This window comes from Festucalex cinctus, chromosome 7 (assembly GCF_051991245.1).
Source record: "Festucalex cinctus isolate MCC-2025b chromosome 7, RoL_Fcin_1.0, whole genome shotgun sequence".
NCBI lineage: Eukaryota > Metazoa > Chordata > Actinopteri > Syngnathiformes > Syngnathidae > Festucalex > Festucalex cinctus.
This window is the reverse complement of record NC_135417.1, coordinates 18,999,239-19,024,707: the sequence shown is the minus strand read 5'-3', so window position 1 is coordinate 19,024,707 and position 25,469 is coordinate 18,999,239. Positions and strand designations below refer to the sequence as shown.

Sequence of the window (25,469 nt, the reverse complement as noted above, 5' to 3'; positions counted from 1 at the left end):
CTCATTCAGGTCGTAGGTTAGCTAGCCTGTTTCAGCTAACTTTTGTTGGGCAAGACAAACCTAACCACTGGTTCACCGTGTGGCCTCAGTGACTGGTGTGGCGCATAAAATTAGTACTTCCTATGTTCTTTTTCATTTACTATGCTACTGTTTCTTTGAAATAATACAATTTGTTAAAAGTGTCACTCTTCTACTTGTTCATATAGCAGTCCGGTACAGCTCAGTAGATTTTGAGCAACTTCGTGGCTCAAAATCTGGTTGCCCACTATGGTCCTTTCAAAAGTATCATTAAGTTAATTACAGAACTATCCAGGGACTCTTGTGGCTTGATTGGACTGCTTACTGGTGACATCAAACACTTATCAGTGGCTGGAGTGTCTCACGACCACTTACTGAGCATTTTCATCTACTTCATTCTTTAACAATTTCAGGTGTTATTTTCACTGTTGTTGATTATAGGTCATAGGTCAAAGTGTGTTAAGTATTCTACAGTTACTTGAACAAATTAAACTTTAGAACTAATTTATAGAACAGTGACCATTTCTAACTTTTGATAAAAATAATAATAATAATAAAAAAATATTAAAATAAAGTGAACGTCATATTTTTCACATTTTGTAGATTAAGATATGCTCACTAGGGTCAGTCTGACACGAGGGATGTTTTTATCAACAAAAAAATATCAGCCAGTTAAACAACACAAGTTTAATTATTGAATTTTATTTTATTTTTAAAGGAAAAAAAGTTTGTTTGTTTTTTTAGACACAGCATTACAAATTTAAACCTTTTTTTTTTCTTGATTTTGTTTCACAGCTATATCAATATTGTCACTGAGTCTATTTGACCAAGGGGATGTTTAATTACCCATAAAGTGTTAATAATAATAATAACAATAATAATAATAAAATAATACATGCAAATAATGCCAGCAAACGTTTAATACAAATTAAGTAAAAAATGGGGAAAAAAAGAAAAGAAGAAAAATTGTCTTATCGCTGCAAGATAAGGTTGTACTTTACTATTTGGGATCAAATTACAATTTTTATCCAAATGTTTTCCCTCTTCCATTTTACCACCCCTCCCTCTTTGGCCTTATTATTTCACTTGCCTGCACCGGCACTGCAAACATGATTCCTTTGGAGACAAATAATGAGACGACGCAATTCTTCCTGGAAACTTTAATTGTTTTGACAACTCCTCGCAAGCCAGTGAAGGTCAATTCCAACAGTGCAGCTGACAGTCATGTACATGTGCCCTCCCACACTGGCACGAGGGTGGTGAGGTAAATTCGGTGTTCGATGTCATGAAAAAAAAATGTATATCTGCTGAAATTAGTTTATGATTGCAGAAAAACATGCTAATCACAATTAATTGTTGTCCACGTAATTAATGTTCACACTTTCCTAATCAAATGAAAAAAATATTTTATAGCATCACTCAGAATATTTGCATTTCTAGATATGACATTGTACACTGTCAGAAGTGCTGCGTGTTGTGGATTTTTCTTTTCCTTTTCACAAAATTGCATTCTAAAATATTGAAGTTCGGCCTTTTCATAAAAAAACAAAACAAAACAAAAACACAACAACAATAATAGCAACAACAACCCAATGACATACAAAATAGTTGAGCAACCAATTGCCCCAAATGGGTCAAGCGTCTTAGTTAGTGAGTATAAAAACAAGTGAAAGATGAGCAAAAAAAAAAAAAACTTCTCTACACAGGGAGGCCTGCTTCAGTGCACATTTGACGTTTCTGCAACGAGCCTGACATGCTACATATTCAACTATTCCAAAACATTGCAAAGTTAACCGATATCATGTGAGGACAAAAGCACATTCATTCACTAAAGACTTCAAAGTGGAAACACAATATTTACAAACACGACCAACAACGGTTTTAATAAAAATATCTTATAATTACAATAGTCTATTTGAAGGATATATGTATTCCTTTCACATACTTTGATCATAGAACATTTGTTTCTCTTCATGTACAATCTTAATTGTTTTTCCAATTGAATTGTTCTTCTTTACAATATCAAATATGATATGATCACAGGAATGACATCCCTGCTCGACACAAATCATCTATTTGAAACAATAGATGTCCAAAATATATACAGCAATTTTGCAGTTCAGTAAAGCTTTAAACTCACTTTTTCTTGAATCACAATTCACAAAAGATTTTCAGGTAATGCTTGTTCATGATTGGGGTTACAAAAAAAAAAAAAAAAAAAAAAAAAAAAAAAAAAAAAAAAAAAAAAAGTGATTCTGTAAATTTATTTTAAAAAAGAAAACATGAAGGAAAAAATGATTTTTATGCTCATTCCATGCTGTATGGAACAAAAATTGTCATGATATTTAATAAGATTAGTTCCTTCCGATAGTTTCCAAACTCCCTTGTGTGATTGTGCATCCAGTTGGCTGTGAGTCCCTGGCGAAGCTTTGCTGGCTTTGGAGCGCTTCAGTGCAGCCTGCACACCTGTGGAGGGCATGAATAGAGGTTGGGGGGGTGAGCTTCACAGCTCCAGACTGACTGGCGCCACCAACAAAACAGAGGCCATGCTTGATCAACAACCCAAAACAAACCAGGTCAAACAACATCCACACGGCTTGTCAGGCTGCTGGCGGACCTCCGGGAGGCCTGGACACTTGAAATCGAACGCCACAGCAAATATGCTGCATGCGCCGATTTTACAGAGAGTCAGTGTCAAAGACTGAAAGAGGGGCCAATGTGATGTTTGAACCCTGGCTGCTTCTGTGATTGCTACACCGGTGACCGTTATTGCACAACGCACAGCTGCCTCTCTTCATGTTCCTCAATTATTTGTACACTATTACTCGGTGATATTTTGTGCTTCAGTGTTTAAAAGCAGAAACATAAAGATAATTTTAACAACAGTATAATAAAAATAATAACACTTACCAATGCGTTGCTTCAGCGGCATAAAATTGAGTCCTCCGGCTTTTTGACAATTGACGTCCTCTAAAGAAAAAAAGAAAAAAAAGACATAAAATGAGATCCAGCACAGTAAATCTAATATTTCACCTTTATTAAAGCAGCGGCAAATGGCCTGAAAATAATGCATTACAATTGCAAGCACAATAAATGATTTGATGGCCTATTGAATAACAAATTGGCCTTTTTGTGCGCAGTGGAGTGGACTGCAGGCTGAGGTACTTCACCAGCCTTGGGTTGTGGTGGGCCTCTGACCCACACGAATCATTATCATGCAAATCAAAAAGCCCGCAATCAAGTGCGCAATCGAAGAAACGCCAAACGCGCCTTTCCTGCGCCATATCGTTCAGCAGAAGCACGTGTGCGTATCTCGCAAATTATTTGGCTTCCTTTGCCGGGACAATGACATAAAACGGGGGTGACGCGCTTTGTCTGCTTTGTCGGTCGAGTCTGCCTGCACAGCTGGGGTCGCGATCGTAGTAAACAACTGGTACCTGGTGGTGGTCAACGTTGAGCACTGTGAGCGGCGTTCGGCTGGGGTTGGACGCCAGAGGAACGCACGTTCCGGTCCGCTGAGGCGCTTGTTTGTGGAGAGATGGGTGCGTCTCCAGGGCCAGCTGCAGGTCCAGGATGTAGTCAATGACGTGCTGGAGGATCTCCACTTTGCTGACTTTTTTATCCTGCGGAATGGTGGGCACCAGGCGCTTCAGTCGGCTGTAGCAGTCGTTCATGTCGTATTGCAGACAGTGCCGGTCCTCCTCTGCCATCCTGGACCGGGCGACGGCGAGGCTTTGCTTGGTCAGATGGTGGAGGGAGAGCTGCCTGCTGCTGCTGCTGCTGCTGCTGCCGCCGGAGGAGGAGGAGGAGGAGTAATAAGACGAAGAGTCCTGGGGGTGCACGGGAGGAACAGCCTTCATCGCAGACAACGAGAAAATCAACAATTGTATGGCGCTGAGCAAGAGATGTAAATTCAACTGATTCAAATGTTCTTTTTTCTTTTTCTTTATATTAAGGTGCGCTTCTGCTGTGTTAATATCCCGTGAGACCGCAGTCGTTCTTCCTCGATCTGACTGTGAGTGCACACAAGGAGCAGATTGTGCACATTTATAGAGGAGAGGAGAAAAGAGGGGAGGCGCCAAGCCAGCAAGCACACGAGGGGGAGAAGCTGGTCAGCTGCCGGTAGGCAGGCAGTCCGCTGCCCACCGAGCGAACCCAAATGGGGGGGAATGGGGGAAAAGGCGGGTCTCGTTTGAAGTGTCAGGATCTTCTCATTTCATACATTTACCTGTTAGACAGTTTAAGTAAGCAAGGAAAATAGCCTGAGTATGTTTACAGTTAAAACACACACACACACAAACAAACAAACAAACATATAATGGCATGCAAAAGTTAACTATTTTAGTGTTAATTGTTATTTTAAATTTCCTCCTGTGTACACAATGCTTTTCCTCCAGCAGCACAAAAATGAATGAATATTCTGATTCGGCTTTACATTTACTCGATCAGGATTTTTGACGATCGGCGATCAACAAGTTTAAAAAACAGATAACTTATTCCATCAGAACATTAAAGAAGACTTTTATATTGGCCCCGCCCATGAATAGCGAAAACGCAAAACAATTGATTTTTAATTCATAATTTAAAAATGCTGATAAACATTAAATATAGGCCTACCAGGTTAATGTCTTATTTCATGGAGATGATCAATGACGTAAATGACCAATTGGGCAAATTAAGACATCAAAGCTGATCGATTTTGCATCCATCCATCCATTTTTCTTAACCGGTTGCTCCTCACAAGGGTCACGGGGTTGCTGGAGCGTATCCCAGCTGGCTTGGGGCAGTAGGCGGGGTACCCCCTGAACTGGTCGCCAGCCAATCGCAGGGCACACAGAGACAAACAACCATCCACACTCACAAGCACACCTAGGGACAATTCGAGCGCCCAATTAACCTGTCATGCATGTCTTTGGAATGTGGGAGGAGACCCGAGTACCCGGAGAAGACCCACACAGGCATGTGAGGAACATGCAAACTCCACCCAGGAAGGCCGGAGCCTGGACTCAAACCCAAGTCCTCAGTACTGGGAGGTGGACGTGCTAACTACTCATCCACTGGGCCACCTTCGATTTTGTATTTTGTATTTAGATGTATTGTTTTGGTCTGTTCCGTTACTGATGTGCAACAGAATTTTTTTCTTTCACATTTTGGCTAGCACCCCTCCCAAAAACAAACAAAAAACAAAAAAACAAAAAACAAAAAAACAATCAATCAACCAAGTGCCATCTCATCATTCCAAAAACTCAAAGCTGGAGCACTTGTACATTTAGGTACTATTGTACAATGTAGTTTATTCGTGGTTAGTCACGTTTTGTATTTATATTCTCTATGTTTTAATAATTGTTTACTACATTTAAATTAATGTAAGTAATTATTATCGTCTGTCGTGGAACTTAGTAAAGTAAGCCAGTGGTTGTCAAACAGAGTCCTCAGCCCCCCTGGAGGTCCATGAGGCACCTGCAGTACATAACATATGAGGACCTGGGTGCCAAAAAAAACAAAAAAACAAAACAAAAAACAACAACAAAAAACACAAGAGTGACCTAATGGGCCCTAATTTAAAAAAACACAAAAAACAAAAACAAAAACACAAGAGTGACCTAATGGGCCGTAATTTAAAAAAAACAAAAAACAAAAAACAAAACAATTACTACTCATCACTTCATCTTTGGTTCCAATTAAAATCTCTAATATGATTTCATGTGTCATATAAATCTGACATCCATGCATGTGTACCGCATTTTTTCAAATCGTGTTGTTATACTAGTTGCCACAGCATACACATTAAGCCCGCTTAGCTGTTTTCCGGGTTTGGTCTCACAACATCTTTGTCGTCACTGGACTTTCTTAGCACAATCAAAGTAAGCAGAAAGAAATAAGAAAGTCGCAAGAAAGACTGGAAAATTCTATAATTAGCAAATTGGCAAATGTCTACGCTTTTGTAAATTAGCTACTGTCGTTCCATCGCTAAGTTGCTAATGGAAGCAGTCAGCTAGCGACAAAGGATAAATACAGAATTAAGGTAAATACAGTTTGTTAAAACTGTAGTGCCTAACTGTTTTCACTGGCCAGTGATATTGCTGTGCTGGTGCAACACAAATGATATACTGGAATTAACCGACTGGAACTGACGGGCTGGAAATGAAATGATTCCTTTTATCGACCAATGGGCGGAGCACAGAAACTTGTCTCCCATTTGTAAAAACAAACTAGGCATATTATTTTGTGTTGCTACAACATTTACTTCTTTCGAATATGTTGTTTTCCCTACTGGCTGTCCTTCAAAACAGAATAAATACATTCCAGAATCACAATGGTGGGGAGGCGGAGCCCAGGGGTCACCGACCTTTTTGAAAGTGAGAGCTACTTTGTGGGTATACAGATCAAAGTGTCAATTTGATACAAACTCCTAAAAAACACATTTGGTTAAATTACTATTATAGGTGATTATGAATATGACATTCATTAGTGAAGACACTGATCATGTTAATGATTTCAAAAAAATTGGAAGCGGATAAATATCAAATGCAACACATCGCTGCCAGTGTTTACATTTTCATATGATCACTTGTAGAACCTTCCTTGAAAATCACAATGTCTCATCATTGGTGAGCTAGTTTTAGAATCGTATTACTCATGTGATTCTTGGGGGCTACATAGTTACCAGTAGCATTGTTTAAAAAAATATTGTCTAGCCACAGTCCACAATTCTAATCTGACCTGGAATAAAAACCTGCTTGCAAGCACGCCCTCCCCTCCCCTTCCCTTGACCCAGCTGTGTCTTATTGTGCCTCTTAAATTCCTCCACTCTGGGATCCATGCCGCACCGCCTCTCCCTCCCCTTACCGTGTTCATTGAGAAGGCCGAGTTCAGCAGACTACTTGGCGCCACATTGGGACCTTTTTCCATTCACACCTATGTAACTCTTCTACCCGGCGCTCTTTGTTCGGTCTTGTTACACGGGTTGCCATGGACGCTCAGCTGCATATCAGACTCAAGCCAGAATGTTTCCCAACCAAAATGCATGGGGGGGCCCGAGGTCTGAGTCAAGCATGGATGACACCCACCTCGGTGTCTCTTTGGAGGGTTAATGTCCCAAACTTTATGGGAAGCACCACAATCTCGTCCGCAATGAATAATGAAAGGCTTAAATGGCTTTCGTTTCTGCTTGTTGTCTTGTCTCATTCTGTGTGTTTTCTGTTGCTATGGGAAGAGACTGTTGAGCTCAGTAATTTTAGCATATATTTGGTTGAAGGACAAACTTTAGACTATCAAATCACATCAAAGTCAGCCTTCAAATTTGCCACATTTTCATTCCATGAATACGCTCCCATGACAAGCAGAGTGAAGTTAAGTTCAGGCAGTCTTGTTGAAAGAGGGAACACGAATCTTGTATAGTTTTAATCTGGTTGCTTTCAGTTTGCTTACCGTGCTTCTTTAATTGTGGCCCTTCTGGCTGTACTTCCCTGAAGGTTTATTACCGCGCTGACTTGGGACTGGTGCTTGGTAACTAGAGACTCATTACCAGATAAGCCTGGTGGGTGAACAACAACAAACAGTGTTTGTTATGACTTGCGTGCGGAGACGGACCAAATCTCTTTAATCGAAATATTGTGAGACACTGCAAGCATGCGAGGATGCCACAGAACATCCCTGGAAAGTCTTCCATTTGTGATATTTCAGCTCGATCCCCTTACAGTAGTCCCATTGAGACCGGGTGTGTATTTTTTTGGCATTCACGCACTTCAAGTATAACCAAGATAAGTGCCAATGTAATCCTAAAATATTTGAAAATTCATTTTTCAGCTGCTGTTGATTTGCTTATTTAGTTTTTAACATTTAGTTTTTAGCAGCATTGATTTCCTTTGATTGTACTATTGACTCACTTGTGTAGGGTTTATTTTAAGCAAAACAATACATCTATTGATTTAATCATAATTAAATTAATTGTAAAAGACAGTTCCAAACTTTCTCATGTGGGATTCACATTCCAGTTTACCATATTTGGGAATTTGGTAGACCGTATTGCGCCTCACTGTGCGTTCCCCTGTAGTGAGATTGATACTTGATAATTTAGTGACAAAAAAAAAAAAAAAAAAAAAGACTAGTCCTTAGACTAGCTGAAATCAGGTCTAAGTTGTGGCTCAGGTGATGTCGTGCGATTGTGGTGAATTTGATCAATGCACATGAAGACAGATTCTGAGCTTTGGTCATGTGGGGGTGGATGTCATCGCATTTCATTCATAAACATGACATCAGTGTCAGACAACCCCTCTCAATTGTGCCATTATCATCTAAAAAATATATTTTTAGCCAGCTGAGATAGGCGCCAGAAACCCCCGCGACCCTTGTGAGGAATAAGCGGTCAAGAAAATGGATGGATGGATATTACTCTGCACGAGGAAGTTGCTATTTGTCTTTGACAGGTGGTGACATACATTTAATATCTTCAAATATTTGTCACATTTGCAGTTGACAATCGATGGAGTGCTTACACGAGGCTGGTAACATTTGAGCCCTCATCTCTCAACGGCGTGTCAGCTGCGTCTGCAGTCTATGAGACAGTTTGCACACTATGCCGAACTCCATGATGGCGTCCCAGCTTAACGCACAACTCCCATGTGTGTCATTTGCACAGGTGCATTCACTGTTTGCTTTGTGCAACCTGAGTAACTGTCTACACGTATGCATGCCGACACACCTATTTCCAAACAAACACAAATATGCACGTGTGACATTGGCTTATTTCTGAGTGTTAGAAGTCATACATGCACTCTGATACTATACATTGTAATGCTCTACAAGAAAATAGCAAAATCCATCCAATCTTAACCATAATCGGAAGCTATTTGAATCTTTGGTTCATAAGCAGGGTTACATGTTTAATTGGTTGCATGTTATGAACATTTGTATTTTTCCTCTTAATTTATACTTTTGGTTCCTCAGTTGCAATTGTGGACACATCAAACATTCCTTACCTGCCGTTTTGGATCTTCCCTCTGTGATGCTGGATGCTGTTTGTAGTGCAAACGTTGGAGAACCAACAACAACAGGCCGATGTTGAATTGAAGTGTGGTACCTCTCCTTATGTTTTAGTGTGTGTGTACTGCCGATGTGTATGCGTGTGTAAGCAACAGTTGTGATAATGTACAGCACAGCAGCTGTCACTTAACATAAGCTTATTAATCTTATTAACTAAGCAGCCACAACATTGATTCTAGTTGAACAATATTATTATTATTATTATTTACATAAATATTGAAATATAAATAGTATTTTGTAGTGGCGTACAATTGTGTGGCATAATAATGAAAACTGGGCCTAGATTTTTAGCTGCCTTAATTAGTTACTTAGATTTTAAAAAATTTTTAAACTTGTATTTTTGGTGCCTAATTGTTATATCACTAAAGATCTTAATTTTAGGCTAAGATTTGACTGTTTTGCGATTCAGATTTTTTTTGCTGATTTTTTGTTGAAATGTATGCTGAAGGAAAACATTACTAAAATTGCTCTTTATTTTCATTTACTAAAATTGGATTAAAACTAAAATACAACCAGATGACAAATTTAAGACTAAAACTTTCATTAATTTTAGTCAAAAGACTATAACTAAAACTCAATTAAAATTTCTTGTCAAAATTAACACTGGATGACAAGCACCAGAATAAAAACTTGATGGTTGAATACTTATACTGTATCGCGCTTTACCTTGACATTGTGTGGTTTATCCTAACATATTAATAATTAGTGTTGTTCCGATACCGTTTTTTGGCTCCCGATACCGATACCCAGCTTTGTAGTATCGGCCGATACCGATACCATACCGATACTTAAGTGTTTTTTTTTCCTCAACATGAAAAAGCTGTCCTGCCATTGGTTCAGAGCATTCAAGGGCCAATAGGATATCTTCGATCGGCATGCAGTGAACATGTCACATACCAGTGAATGTCGTGCACGAGCAAGACACAAGATGCTGCATCCAAAATCTTATATTAGCATTGGAATTAATGGTATGTTACTTGGCATGTTACTTGTGAGTAGTCACCGATACCGATACCACTGGTTTAATGCAGTATCGGCACCTCTGCCGATACCAGTATCGGTATCGGAACAACACTATTAATAATAGAGCTGACGCTCGTATCAAGAAATAGTCGACAACCAAACAGTGCACTGTTGTGTGAGAGAACACAGCCGACTCCTGGAGAATTGAAGCAGCTCCCTTCATTGCTTTTAAATTCAGTGCAGAGAGAATTCTATACAGGAAATCGACGTATTGTAATGCGTGGAGGCTGATTTTGCCATGGACGGCGCAGCGGGACAGGAAAAAAAAAAAAAGGGGAGAGCAACTTAAGTTAACAACATTTATTTGAAACAAACAACAAAAGAAAAGCGGGCTCGACGCCACCACGCATTACAAAAGACCGTTCAGGGAAAATCCGGGCAATACAAAAAAAAAAAAACATTCATCGCCAAAAAGACAAAAGGAAAACTAGTAACACCCAAAGAAAAAAAGCGCCACCTTGTGACGCGGTGCCACACTGCCGATTGTTACAGTATGCAAAATACATTTAAAAGTGACTGCAAGAAAATTTTGACTGATGTAAAGTGGGCCACTGTGGGCACCTTCCACCACCAATCGTGCGTCCGGGAAATTACCTCTAAATTAGCTACATTTGTCTTTTAAGCAAATTGCGAATGATGATCACTGAAGTCTGGCCTTGTGAAAGAGACTTATTAAATATTAACAGAAAACATACAGTACTACATCATCATGCATTAAAAGTAATATCACTTTTTGTAAGCCTAAAATGATTCATGAAATCACCAAAATAAATTTTTTAAATGTGTACAACATACTGTAGGAATTAATAGGCCTTGTGTAAAATAATGCTTGAGGAAAAATTAATAACCAATGGATAATTTCTTGTGGCTGATTTTCTGACTTTCTATATTTAAAAAAAGACGAAAAATAATGCCCATCTACTCTGTTCCAGTTCTTCCCCATTTTAAAAGCAGAGAAAGTGTGCACGACGACACCAGTGACAGAGTTAATGAGGGACTCAACCATGTGACCTGCAGGGTCATTAGGAGGCCTCGAATGCAGCGTGGTGACAGATTACAGCCCTTGTGTTCCTGCTGGGCTACCAAGAACAACAGATTGTTTGACACAAAAAGGCTGCAGATGATAGACAGACTGACTGACAGGTCAATCGATCCCTCAGGACAGATTGTCATTTGACATGGGTGACTCTCCATTCTAACTACGGGATGACATATTCGTAATGCATCAATGACAATCACGTGGGTCTTTGTGTGCGACAGAAATTAGGCTTAAGAACTCGATTCGTTTGTGGAAAATCCAACTTCGGCCTCTTTTCATTAAGAAAGCTCCCATGAAAGCATTCCAGTTTTGGCGCGCTTTTCTTTCCTGGACAAAACTCCTCCTTCCTTTTCTCCTCTATCCCTCAGGGAGACACCCACCTCCTTACAATTTTTTTAGAGGGACTTTCGGGTGGAATGCCATTCAACACATTCAGTGTGTGTCCTCACATCTCTGCTGCAAACATGTTCCTATTGATTCGCTCAAAGAATTAATTGCTTCACATAATCTCACCATATGGTTGCAGAGGTCGGTGCATAGGCGGAAGGTTGTATTGCCCACGTTGGGGTCTATTCAGAGGCCTGTAATGCTCCTCTGGTGAAGAGAGGGAGCGAGCGCGCGATAGCGAGGAGGCCAATGCTTGCCAGGAAGCTGAAAAGATTCGGCAAGGAGGGAGGGAGCGCCACCATCTGCTCCTTGTCTTTCTTATGTGACCTCAAACACCAGCAGAGAGCCTGCATCTCTATGATCCAACTGCAGACCGGTCGCTGGAATGCTATTGAGAGGGAGTAAGACTGAGTTAGTCAAAAAGTACAAAGAAAAATATCATTTGAAATTTCTCATCGAATCACAAATAGCTGCCCTCACAATAGCATGCGTAATTTCAAGTTGTTTCAAGAGATGAACCTTCAATTTAGTACAGTGTTTTTTAACCTGGGTTCGATCGAACCCCAGGGGTTTGTGTTTTATTTTGTTTTTGAGTTAAGCAGCAAAATCCAGCAGTTTTTTATCAGAAGGTGGCCATTTTGCCACTTGCTGTCAAGTGAAAATTACATCAAAGTTGCTCAGATCTCAGGTAACAACCAATCACAGCTCAGCTTCAGAAAACTGAAAACTGAGCTGTGAGTGGACGTTGCCTGAGCCCTTAGCAACTGTGAGGTCATCTTCAATTGATGGCAAATGGCAAAATGGCCGCCCCTGACATATTTTGCTTCATAATTAATATTCCACAAATGTAATATGAATTAGAATGTCATGTTTAGACCAGTAAGGTCACTTATAATATATTATTGTCATGAAATGTTTAACTCATTCAAACCCAAAAATGTGTAAATATGTTTTTAATACTTTGTCCTTCCCAAAAGCGTATTTATATGTTTTTTTGTGTGTGTGTGTTTTTATGAAAGAGCATACAGAAGGCTTTGATGCAGCTTTTGACACAAAGAGGTGGTTTAAAGCAATGGTAGTTATTACAAAAAAACGGCCAGCAGGTTGTAGCATAGTACAATAGATAAGCCAGGGCCATGTTGCAACAAGCTCTTTTTGACTGTTTTCACCAGGAATGTAAATATTGATGAAACATAGATGTATTCTAATGCTAATTGCTGCAAACTGGAAACAGATACAAATGTACTTTTTTTTTTTTCCTGATGAAAGAAGCGACTCTAATCTTTATTTTGTTAGGTTCCATATTTTATAGCAGTAGAACAAAATATTCTGTGGGCCTTGCCAAATCAGTCAAAATCCAATAAAAAAGCGAAGGAGGTTGCTTCAGTGAAAATGGCTGGGAGTGAATGAGTTAAGGTTGACTTCCCCTTTAAGAACCACTGATATAGAACATTTTCATCATCGTAAACATAAAATTGGAAAGTAGGTACAGCTCCACTTGTCGCGCTGGAATGTGTTACAGAAAAGGTTGCGGCCTGAAGTGTGTGCAGTGTGGGCGGATGCTTTGCTGCCCCTCCTATGTGTGAAGTGCGCGTGTGTTTTCTTTGTGCTTGAGGGTGGCTGTGGCCCTCCACCTCCACACCCCTGGGAAAGTGTAACAGGTGCGCCTTGTAGCGCTGTAGCAGCAGGACCGAGGGACTGAAGACAGACGGGAGCTGTGGCCTCCCACAGGCTCAGCGTGGATCCTGTCAGTGAAGTTGCCCATCACCATCAACCACCCACCATCTTGCCAATGATGACCAAAAGAGAAACTGGAAATGTAACATCACCATTGAATAATCATACGCCATAAAAGTGAAGAATAAAAATGATACTGTTCAAGTTATCCTACTCGGAAAGTCTGATTTGTCAGTTTCAATAATGAACAGTAGGTGGCGATAATACTCCTCATCGGACTAAATCGCACTGAAAAGACACAGAAGAAGAAGTAGTTTTGTCTTCATGATGAAGCTCTCAAATTGTACTTCTCTCTCAACAATTTCAATTAAAACAAAAGAGATGCATCATTATTATTATTATTATTATTATGGTAAAATCTTAACCCTCATATACTCTGACAAAGGATTAAAAAAAAAAAATCCCAGCTGACTTTGGGTGAGAGGTGGAGTACATCCTGGACTGTTTGCCAGCTAATTACAGGGTATGTTATTAATTTAGTTTTTTTGTTTTTTTTTACTATTTTATTATTTGGGTATTCAATGTAGAAGCTTTTGATACAAATCTATTTTTTTGTTTTAGCAATAATGTCCCACATAGCATGAAAGGCAGTACACCGCAGACCAATTACGAATGGAACTCACACAGAGACAGATAAACATTCACACTCATATTCATACCTGCAGGCCATTTAACACAACATACCGTACAAATTCATGTTGTACATGTCGATATTGTGCTGATTTTGTTTACATGTAGTACCTGAAGATAATCAGGCTTGTATCACAGAAAAAAAGGCAGAAATAAAGCAGAGGATGATTAAAACAGACAAAAGCTTTTTCAAGGAAACAAGCAGTGAAAACATTGCACAGCTGCTTTTTTTAAATCCCACACATTGCATCACATTTAAGTGCACCTTTGGCAAACAATGGAAGAGCCTTGTTGTATTTAAAAAAGAAAAAAAAAAGTTCTTGGTGGTTGTTACTCATTACGAGCTTGTGAACACTTTACTTTTGGCACATTGGCAACTAAAAGTAAATTGTATCTACTTATTTGTTGATGAATTGAACCACCTGAAGGTTAAAACGATTTGTGAGATTAAATAACGACTTTCAAGGTTAGAGCATTTAATTGGATGTTGCCCACAAATTAATGCAGGATGAAGGACAAAGAATTTGAGTGGATCCTAATACCGTTATCAGCAGAAAGTTTGATGTGTTTTGCGTTGTACAAAATTTCTACTGCGGTCCTGTGGTTTATAACAGCAAATCCACAAAGGAATGGAGAGATTTTCCAAATGGGACTTTTCATGAAAAATTGCCTGCTTGGTCTGGAGTCCAAACAGATTTATTTGGATGGGGAAGAAGCAGTGGAGCCTGAATTGTGAATTAATAGATGTGGCGCGAGAAAGGCTTATTTTCAGAGGCAGGCCTCAAAGTATGTGGCGTTTGTTCCCTGAGCTCCAGGCGGCTCCCGAGGTGGTGTTTGCAATGCAAGAAGGGAAGCCAGCACGCCAGCACAGATGGTCGAGTACCAAAGGAAGCAGACTTTTTTTTTCTCATGCCTTTAGATGGGAACTCTCTTTCTTAGCTAATATTTAGCTCCTTCAAATGCTAATGCCGCAGCTCCGCACTCCAAGGTTAGCACAACAGCGATGGGAAAGCCTTTAGATCTCGGCCATTTGTTTACCAGATAAAAGCGGCTGCAAACAGGAAGGGAGATTGATGCCTTCAATTGGTGCAACTCTCAGCCCAGTCAGTTTCATGAGTCTTTATTTTGTGTCATTTGCCAAGACCTCATTCATGCGACTGCTTAATTTTTCTCTCTAAGTAAATGTGTGTGTGTATTAATGTATGTGTGGTAAGAGGGAAATCAAGGAAATACCAAACGCAAAGTGAGGCCCAAAATACATACACAATATTATCCAATAGTTAAACCTTTAAATAGTCCAATAGCTTAAACCATCTGCAATACCGTAATGCACAGTTTCCATTAACACTTTCAGAGACCTTATTATATTATATTTCAAATATATAGCTTATATTTTAAAACAGTTTGCGTACTTGCAAGACATATAGATATGAATAACGTTTTTTTCTTTTTCTTTTGCCATTTCTAAAACCTTTAGTAACATTTTGACATTTTTTTAAACTGTCAGCGAAGACAAAAGTCATAAATCAAAAGTCATAGTTTGTAACATGCTGAAAACATGATAAACAATAAAAATACTAATTAAAATAATGGGGATATTCGATACCACTCTTTTTCAGAGCAATACCAGTACGAGTACTCTTGAGTAGTCACTGATACCAAGTGCCAATACTATGGATGTAACGATAATGGCAATATCGTGATATCGTGATATTAAAATTGCCACAATATCGTCGTTGTCATGTTCACAATATTTAAAAGCCATACATCTGTTCAAAAACGTCAGGTTGATTTCCATTTGTGCAGATCTAGCACCATCTGGTGGCTATTTTTTAGTGCATTTTAATTTTCATTAGGGATGTTTTAGTCCTTCTATATTTAAAATCACTAATTGTCAGATGAGGGGATTGCAATATGCTTGTGAAGCGAGTCAATATGTGGAGGAACTCAATGAGTGCGTGCATTAGGCAAGTGCCTCAATATTAAGTGTTATTAGAGATTGGAGGTTGTTTATATGTATTGCTGTCATGTACAAAAGCACACAATATTGTGCTTTTTTTTTTTAGTATGAGCTCATTTTTTCACAACATTTTGTTCTTTTTTAAATATCGCCAACCTCCCCACAATATCGTGATAAATATCGTATCGTGATATTTGGATATTTTTACATCCGTAGCCAATACTACTAGTGTTTTTGATACATAACAAAACAAAAAACAAAAAAACAAATATCAGTCATATCAGTCAACTGAGTAGCTGTATGTACAATTTTGTAATGTGGAGAAGCACAAAGAAAAGAAATAGCAGCCACGATTTGAACCCATGGTCTCTCAACTGTAAAGGACCACTATCCCTCATGGTACCCATAATCTGTAATTTATATGGGTCATTCCAGAATTGGAGGACATTTTATGTCCCACCTATCAAATTTTAAATAATCCAAAAACAAAATACTAAAACGTGCAGTTCCTTTGTCAATTTTCTTGTCCTGTGACCAAACATATACTGTATATGTATTAAAAAAAATATAAAAAACTAAGTGAAAATTGTTTAAAAAATACCAAATAAGTCTGGAGTATCCCCTAAAATTATCTTATCATTATCTTTTTAAAGGGACACGTGTGCCAGTAAGCCATTCAAGTTGAAAACAAAGAAGAATTTTCATTTAATGAATAAACAATTATACTATCTACAAAACAAAAATCCCATATCCACAAACTTAACACTCTAAAAGAAATTAGTTCTGATATCACCATGGAAACAGGTAAAGAAAACACAAAGCACACTGAACCAAAATGGCACACCTTAAAAGAATAGAAGCTTAGTTTGATCAAAGCTCACACATTTTGACTTATAAACTATTCTTCTTTATGTTTCTTGCGGTTTGTTGAAGAGAGATAACATCAATTATTAATTATACATCAAAGAGAATGAAAAATGTAGACTTGCCCATAAAAAAAAGTCTATAATAATCCCCTACTGAACAGTTTCAGAGGCAAACAACTCATAATATACTTGAGAAGTGTAATAAAGCACAATCTTCCCAGCATCTTCGTAATGTATTATTCACTTCCAGTTGCCAAGAGGACACTCCAGAGAATGTTAAGAAACGACTACAATATTCATTTGGGCTAGTATGCTGCATTGCCGCACACAGGATTCCTTATCTTGAGCTTACTGACTGTCAAAGGCACATTTACAAATTGGGCTGTATTTTCAAAGACAAGTGCCCACCGCCGTGTGCTCGGTGTAAAAACGGGCAAATCGTCATTTTTGTGGCAGGGCAAGTCATGTTCAGTGTGTTTGTGGATTTGGTAGACTGCGCTTTGCTTCGATAGGCATTCCGGCATTTTCTATTTCACGCCCCCAGTGCATCTGGTAATTTGATGATGAAAAGTAGACTATATTTTAGACTTGTGAAAAGCAGGCCTAAATTGTGGTGCAGGTGGCATAATGCAATTTTGGTGGATTTCATCACATCATAGGCAGACACTGCGAATGTGTGCCATCGTATTTCATTCATAAACATTATACAAAATGTCTTTGGTAACATTTTAAAAAAAAGTCATAGTTAGACTTGCTTTCTAAGGGTCTGTATTAGTAGTATACAAAACAAACTACTGAAATGTAATGTACAGTATGCTGTCGTCATGGCTCAGTGTTAGAGTGGTCGTTCCTCAACCTGAGGGTTGTGGGCTCAATCAGGGCCGTTTCTAGCTTCATGGGGGCCCTAGGCAAGATGCTGTTTGAGGGCCCCTAGTTGGCCAAACTACAACAAAGAGATTCCTAACCCTTTAGAACAGGGGCGGGCGGCGAGGGCCGAAGTCCTGTAGGTTTTGGAGGTTTCCCTCTTCCAACACAAGCTGATTCCAATCAACAGGATCGTTATCAGGCTTATGCAGTGCTTGCTGATGAGCTGATCATATATCAGCTGTGTTGGAGAAGGGAAACTTACATTGCTGTGTGAATGGATGAATGGGAGGCTTTGTAAAGTGCTTTGTGAGCCATAACTACAACTAATAAAAACTAAGAGATCCGCCCTGAATACTAATTAAAACTAACTAAATAATAATAATAATAATAATAATAATAATAATAATAACTATAATGAAAATTTCATATTTTTTTTTTAATTTTTTTTTTGGACATGAAGTGCATTAAAATTGGAGGGGAGTTGAAGGGTGAAGACGGTGTTTCCACCCTTCCCGACCCCACCAAGAAATGTATAATGAAAATTTCAAAACTATAATAACCCTGGTGTAGATAGATGGTTGGATGTTAATAAATAGCCGATTAAGATTAATTGCTATACAGAGCAATATTAACAATCTATGTCTACTGTACATATAGTATAGTAATGCTTTCTTTACATTCTACAATAAATTTAATTTGTTTCCATGAACAGCCACAGTGGCATGGACAAGATATCAATAAATGGCATTACTTTCAGTCTAAAGGCAATAAGGACACTTGTAAGAAGAGAAAACTGAGACATGTTACCGGTATTTGCGGATGATGGTAAACTTTCATGGATCTGCAACCTCGTAATCATCCATATTCTCTTGATGTATTAAATGCATTTTATCAAAAGGTGCTTTGGGTTTTATAGTGGGGAATGATCTGGATCAACCCTCTACTCGCTTTACATCCCGATTTTACAGACCTGACTGATATTTTGCAGTCTGTGAGGCCATTGTGGCCACCATATTCGAGGACATGAGTTGTCTCTTTTTTGGCTTCTAGACATTCAATAAGAAAGCGACTGCATCAGAAATATGTGCGTGCGTGTGTGTGTTTGTGTGTGTGCTGAAATAAAGAGAAAGAGGACAGACTTTTATGCACAGACAGACTGCAGCAGATAGGGCTCTTTGTGCTGATGTGTTCGGTGACCTTGTGCTTTCAAAGATGGGCCTCTAGCTCCACTCACACAATAGCATGGCAAAATAGGATTCTTAGATATATCAGCACACGGGCAAGCTGGAGACTGGATCTCACTGATGCAACGGATCCGACACCTAAGGGGTCTTGCCATGAGATTGTGTGCATGCGCTTCACTACGAGCACGCACGTGTGTGCAGTGCGATAGTGGAAATGGCCGAAATAAAGAAAAAGGAATGCCATCTATCACAAAGGCTAGATAGAGCCCTACAGAGCCGCAGGGTGCTTATTAAGCTGCAGCACACAACCTGATAGATTTAAAGCTGAGGTCTTGGGCTCCAGTGCAAATCAAATTAAAGTATACACACCTTGCAAAGTTTATTACATAACGACACACATGGGAAGTTTATACTTGATTTTGAGAAGGGGTAGTAGGGAAGATTATGTAGGGCCTACAAAACTGTGGCACTATGTATCGTAATAGACTGCTCCAGCCATTGATGTTTCCTGTCTTATTCTCCCCTGATCACATTCCCATTTGGTACCTCCACCTACCCTGTATTACCCTATACCATACCATACCCTTCCATACCCTATATTGAGGGTGGGTCCAATTCATTTTGAATTTGCTCTAATATAAGATGGCAGAAATAGCCAGCATTGGTTGAACATATAAACAGATGAACAGCAGAGATAAGGGGAAAAAAACAAAAAACAACAACAATCAAAAGAGAAGAAAATCCCAATAAAATAATCATTCAATCAATCATAACTTACATGTTCAAAAGGGAGTAGGAAGAAGTTAGAAACTTATCTAGTCCTACCCCTTTTACTAGTGATGGCAAAATAAAGCCCCGTAAAGCAGTGAAGCCCTGCAGTGAAATGCTTCACACACACGTAGGGGCTTCAAGATGATTCATTTCCTCGACTACGCCATCATGTGGACAGAAAAATGTATAACATGCTTGGTGCATGCAATAAAATGGTGGGGTGTAAATCATGCTCTAAATACAAAAGAATATATATTTGAAGAGTGTTTTAACATGAATTGTTCTGTGTTACTTTGTCTATGTTTGTGCTTATGCAACAAGTGAAAATGTGAAAAAATGAGGTAAAATAAAGTGCTTATTCATTTTTATTTAAAAACAATATTTTTTCCAAAGTTTTTGGACTCAGGCGGTTTCTTTTTGTGCATAGAATTTCACCTGCTTTTGAAAAAACTCTTTCACATGGTACTGATGAAGCAGGGGTGCATAGATATGAGACAGCAAGTTTGTATAAACTTGGAAGCGCATATTTCTGTGATTCCCAGTACTGAAGGGGATTTTCAACTCTGGGGATATTTTCTTCTCTTTCTTGCTGGTTCCTTGAACTCCATCGCAAAAAAAGAAGCTCGTCGTCGTCGGTCAAATCGAATGCAAAATGCAAAGAAGTACCGCAGTAAGGGACCCGAAAACACAAAAAGTGAAGGGGAATCCATAGCGTTTCTTTGCCGCTTTTATTTCGAACTACACTCAAACCTAGCGAATCATTTCCTGAATCAGTCACGTGGTACACCTGCTTCGCGGGGCTTCAAACGTCATCACGTACGTCATCGACACACGCATTGAATCGCCGTTCATGAACCACTCATCTACATTACTCGGCACACGCTTCAGGGATACGACCCGAGAAGCACATCACTACCTTTTACTAAATATATTTAAACTTATTTCATTATTAATACAATTTTAATTTACTATTATTAAAAAATAATAATAATGATAAATGAAATATATAACCCAAGTTATATATATACACAAGTGCACTTAACATATTCACATTTACCAAAAACATATATACATAAATTTACTAAACATATATCATAATACCTATCTAGATCATTTACACATACTCACATGTACATTTTTCATATTCTGGTCTGACATAGATAATTTTTTTGAACTTTACTTTTAAACATTTTTTTAAACTCCAGCATTGAGTCACAATTTTTCAGAGCAATTCCCAAATGATTCCACAGATCAACACCTTTTACAGATACACACCTTTGCTTAATATTTGTTCTTGTTTTGTTTTTTTTGTACACACTTGTACCCCTTATATCATAAGGACTGTGTCTAATTTCAAATAACCTCTGAGTACTGTGGCAGAGTAAATTGTTATAAACTTTATACATTATTTGTGCTATTTTAAAATCCACCTGTCACGCCGCCACCGGCGTGACGGCCCATGCTTTTATCTTTGTGTTCATGTTTCCTGTATTACTTTGAAAATCCTAACTCTTCTATCACCCCAGGTCACTTACCCTTCCTGCCGCTCCATAATCACCGGTCCCCGCCCATGATAATGAACACCTGCCACCAATCAAGACAGACAATAAAAGCCACCTGCATTCTCCCCTCCGTTGCCGAAGTGTCACAGTCAGTGCATGGAAGCGTCCCACAGTCCTCGAGTCCTCGAGTCCTCGAGTCCTCGAGTCCTCGAGTCCTCGAGTCCTCGAGTCCTCGAGTCCTCGAGTCCTCGAGTCCTCGAGTCCTCGAGTCCTCGAGTCCTCGCGTCCTTGTTCCCGGTGCCTTGTTGTTTTGCCTTGTTTTTGTGCCTTATCCTCCACAGCGGAGTGCCCTTAGTTACCCCTTGTGCCTTGAGCATTGTTTCCTCCCTAGCGGAGCGCCTTTTGTTGTCCCCTGTACCTTTTGCCTGTTTTTTCCTCCCCAGTGGAGCGTTTTTAGTTCTCCACTTTTTGATTCCCCTTTCTCCTCTCAAGTTGAGAGTAGACAGCTGTTGGCCGGAAATAAACCTATTGCCTTTCTGGCCTACCTTTATTCTGCGTCTGAGTCCTACCTCTCCTCGTCGTGTCACCACCAAGTCATAAAATTTCATTGCATTTAATTTAATAAATAGTGGATGTGTTGGTTCTGTATATTTTGATTGATTAATAATTCTTATAGCTTTCTTTTGCAATTTGAAAACGGTGTTAGTATTTGTTTTATATGCCCTTCCCCATAATTCCACACAATAGGTCAAATATGGTAATAATAGTGAACTATATAATATATATAATGATTTCATGTTTAAAACATCCTTACTTTTATAGAGTATCACTATGATTTTTGACATTTTCCTTTTAACAGTTTCTATGTGTGGCTTCCAACATAATTTATCATCGATAACAACTCCAAGGAATTTATTTTCATTCACCCTTTCTATTTCAATTGAATTCACCATAATTTTGACTTGATGAGTGATTTGTCTAGTGCCAAAAACTATGAACTTGGTTTTATTTAAATTCAATGATAATTTATTCACATCAAACCAGTTTTTTAATATATTCAATTCATACTCCACAGTAGTCAGAAGCTGCTTCAGGTTTTCTCCTGAACAATAGAAAGTTGTATCATCAGCAAATAAGACACTTTTCAATATTTTTGAGGCACAGCAAATATCATTTATATACAGTATAAATAATTTAGGGCCGAGCACAGACCCTTGGGGAACTCCATGAGTGATCTTCATGTGTTCTGATTGTACATTATTAAACTGCACATACTGATATCTATTATCCAAATAACTTTTCATCCACTTATAAGCTAAACCTCTTATTCCATATTTATTTAATTTATTCATTAATATAGAATGATCTATAGTATCAAAAGCTTTTTTTAAATCCATAAAAATCCCAACAGTAAATTTTTTATTATCTATTTCGGTAGATATTGCTTCTACAAGCTCCATGACTGCCATTGAGGTGGTCCGTTTTTCTCTAAACCCATATTGGGTTTCACTTAAGAGCTTATGTTTCTCAATAAAATTATCCAATCTATATGAAAATAATTTTCTAGAATTTTTGAGAACTGTGGCAACAATGATATTGGTCTGTAGTTATTAAACGTGTGTCTTTCTCCACTTTTATGAACAGGAATGACTTTGGCTATCTTCATTTTTGATGGAAATATACCAGTTTTAAATGATAAATTACAAATATATGTAAAAGGTTGTACAATATATTTCATAATACTTTTAACTAATGTCATATCAATGTTAAGACAGTCAGTAGACTTTTTATTTTTTAATGTTTTCACAACATTTAATACTTCTATATCATTAACATCATTAAGAAACATTGTGGATGAATTATTTACAATGTTCTTATCTATTTCATGTTTGTTTCTTGGCTCTGGGATTTTGTTTGCCAAGTTGCTGCCCACGTTAATTAAATATTCATTAAAATTATTAGTCATAAATTTCATCAATTACCATATCGTTATCTTTTATAAAATATTGTGGAAAATTTGTTTTTTTAGAACTTTTTTTAATTACATGATTTAGTGTTTTCCATATTTCTTGTGTATTGCTTTTATTCTGTTCTAATAATTCATGGTAATAATCTTTCTTTCTTATTCGAATAATATTTGCTAATTTATTTTTATAGATCTTGTACTTTGTTTCAGCTTCCACAGTTCTCAATTTAATAAATCTTTTATATAAATTATTTTTCTTTTTACATGCATTCTGTATTCCCTTCGTCATCCATGCCTTATTTGGACCTTTATACTTTCTTGTAATTTTAATTGATGGACAATGTTTATTATATAAAGAAATAATGGTTGACTGAAATTCACTATATGCAATATCAGGATCGTTATTTGAATAAACCTCAGACCAGTTGTGTTTCTCTAAATCCAACTTAAAGGCAGCCATGGAGCGTGTTGTTCTTGCTCTAGTTTCAAATGTGTAAGTAGTCGGCTTCATTTTTTTAAATCAAAATAATCATAAAAAATTGCAAAGATCGGGAGGTGATCACTTATATCATTAATAAGGAGTCCACTTTCTATTTTAAGGTCAATTTTATTTGTGAATATATTATCAATTAGTGTAGCTGTATCGATTGTTATTCTACTAGGTTTTATAATAACAGGAAATAAACTATTACTATACATCATATTTATAAAATCAGTTGTCTTCTGATGTCCATTAGGATTTAATAAATCAATGTTAAAATCACCACACAATATTCGCAATTTTTTATCATTTGTATAACTAAGGATATCTGTTAACTTATCGTTAAATGTATCAAGACATGATCCTGGTGTCCTATATATACAACTTATAATTACGTTTGATATATTTTTTATGTGAACTTCAATAGTTACACATTCCATTACATTATCCACAGTAGTAGTTAGATGTTCAATTTTACTACATTTGAAAACCTTATCAACATATATTGCAACTCCTCCTCCCCTTCTGTTTTCCCTATTCATTGTAAACAATTCATATCCTTCCATTTCTATATTGCTTATTTTCTCATTATCAAGCCATGTCTCTGATATGGCTATAATTTGGAATTTATTTATTTTACTCAAGCATTTTTTAATTTCTGTAAAGTTTTTATATAGACTTCTACTATTAAAATGTATGATTGAGAATGCACGAAAATCCTTACTTACATTTACATTGAATTGCTCATTAGTGTGGTACTCGCAGGCAAGGTCATAGTTGTTACTACATAAAAATGTATCTGGGTCAATGCCATTTTCTGGATCAGATGTCTTATGTTCCGTATAATCAAATATTTGTAAATTTTTTGTGTTTGGGTATAGATTTTCCATTCTAGTATTTGTCAACTTTTCGTCATCAAGTGTATTGTGTCTTCCTTCATTTTATTGATGAGTTGTGTTGGTGCAAGTGTCTGGGTGTGCTTGTACGGGGATGAATTATAAGCTTGTCGTATTTTAGGTAGGCAATCTCTCCTCTTTCCCGTGCTGCTTTCATTTCTGGTATAAGTTATTTCCGTTTTTTTCGAACAATATCAGTAAAATCCTCATTTATGTATATGTTTGTACCCTTAAGATGTTTTGTTTTTTGTAGAATTTTTGTTTTATCTTTGTATTTTTCAAATTTAACTGTAATTGTCCTGGGTCTGGTCCTCCCAGTTTCCCGTTTGCCAGTCCGATACACACGCTCCAATTCTATCTTCTCCTTAAATTGTAATTTATCTCTGAATAGTTTCATTACTTTATCTTCGGTGTCAGTCCATGTTTCTCCTGGTGATTCTTCAATTCCATCAATAATCAGATTGTTTCTTTTACACTGTCCTTCTAAATATTCCATTTTATCATTGGAAAAAGGTTCAACTGTCACACATTTTGTACATTTCAGTTTGCATGGTTTTACCGTTTTCAATGTGATTAATTTGAGTTGTTTTAAGATCATCCACCTCCTTTTGCGTATATTGCAGACTCCCCTTAACTTCTTGTAGTTCTCTGGTGATATTGTCAATGCGTGCATTTGTTGAATCCAGTATTATTTTAACAAATCCTTTGAATTGTTCCTGTTGTTGATATAGGAGTGTATTGAAAAGTTCGTTTTGTTGTTGTAGCATTTTGTTTACCTGTGTGAGCGTTAAGTAGTCCTCCTCCGGTTTTGAGTCCTGTTTCTGTTTTGGTGGCATGTTGTTGTCCGAAGTATCCTGAGATTGAGGGTTCCCCCTCCTTCTCTTCCCCCTCGCCGTACTGCAGTCAACGTGTAAATGACGAAAAACAACGATGCAGGCAAGCCCGATGAGCAAAACAGGCAAGCCCGCCGAGTAGCAGCAACTGAGAGACGATCAGGCAAGTCCGGTGCGCAACGACGACGGCGGAACTGGGCAGGCCCGGCGTCGAATAGCTGCGGCGGTCGATTCACCAGGCAAGCCCCGGTGCGTAGCGATGAT

At 38.0% G+C, this 25,469-nt stretch overlaps 1 protein-coding gene across 1 annotated transcript; it reads right to left on the bottom strand.

Annotated features, from left to right (window-relative positions):
• Positions 1 to 2,247: 2,247 nt before the first annotated feature.
• id4 (inhibitor of DNA binding 4) lies at positions 2,248 to 4,068 on the bottom strand. The gene is made up of 3 exons (XM_077527979.1): positions 3,456 to 4,068; positions 2,929 to 2,988; positions 2,248 to 2,484 (listed from the first exon to the last, which is right to left on the bottom strand). The coding sequence occupies exons 1-2, from the start codon at positions 3,876 to 3,878 to the stop codon at positions 2,941 to 2,943; spliced, it is 471 nt and encodes a 156-aa protein (XP_077384105.1). The 5' UTR covers positions 3,879 to 4,068; the 3' UTR covers positions 2,248 to 2,484; positions 2,929 to 2,940.
• Between the last annotated feature and the right edge of the window lie 21,401 nt (positions 4,069 to 25,469).

What these genes read in the sequence shown, in the direction of transcription:
- id4 (XM_077527979.1), bottom strand. Translation starts at nt 3,878, where the DNA reads ATGAAGGCTGTTCCTCCCGTGCACCCCCAGGACTCTTCGTCTTATTAC. An exon ending in TCAACGTTGACCACCACCAG is followed by an intron (nt 2,989 to 3,455) that starts GTACCAGTTGTT and finishes TTTTTTCTTTAG; the next exon opens with AGGACGTCAATTGTCAAAAA.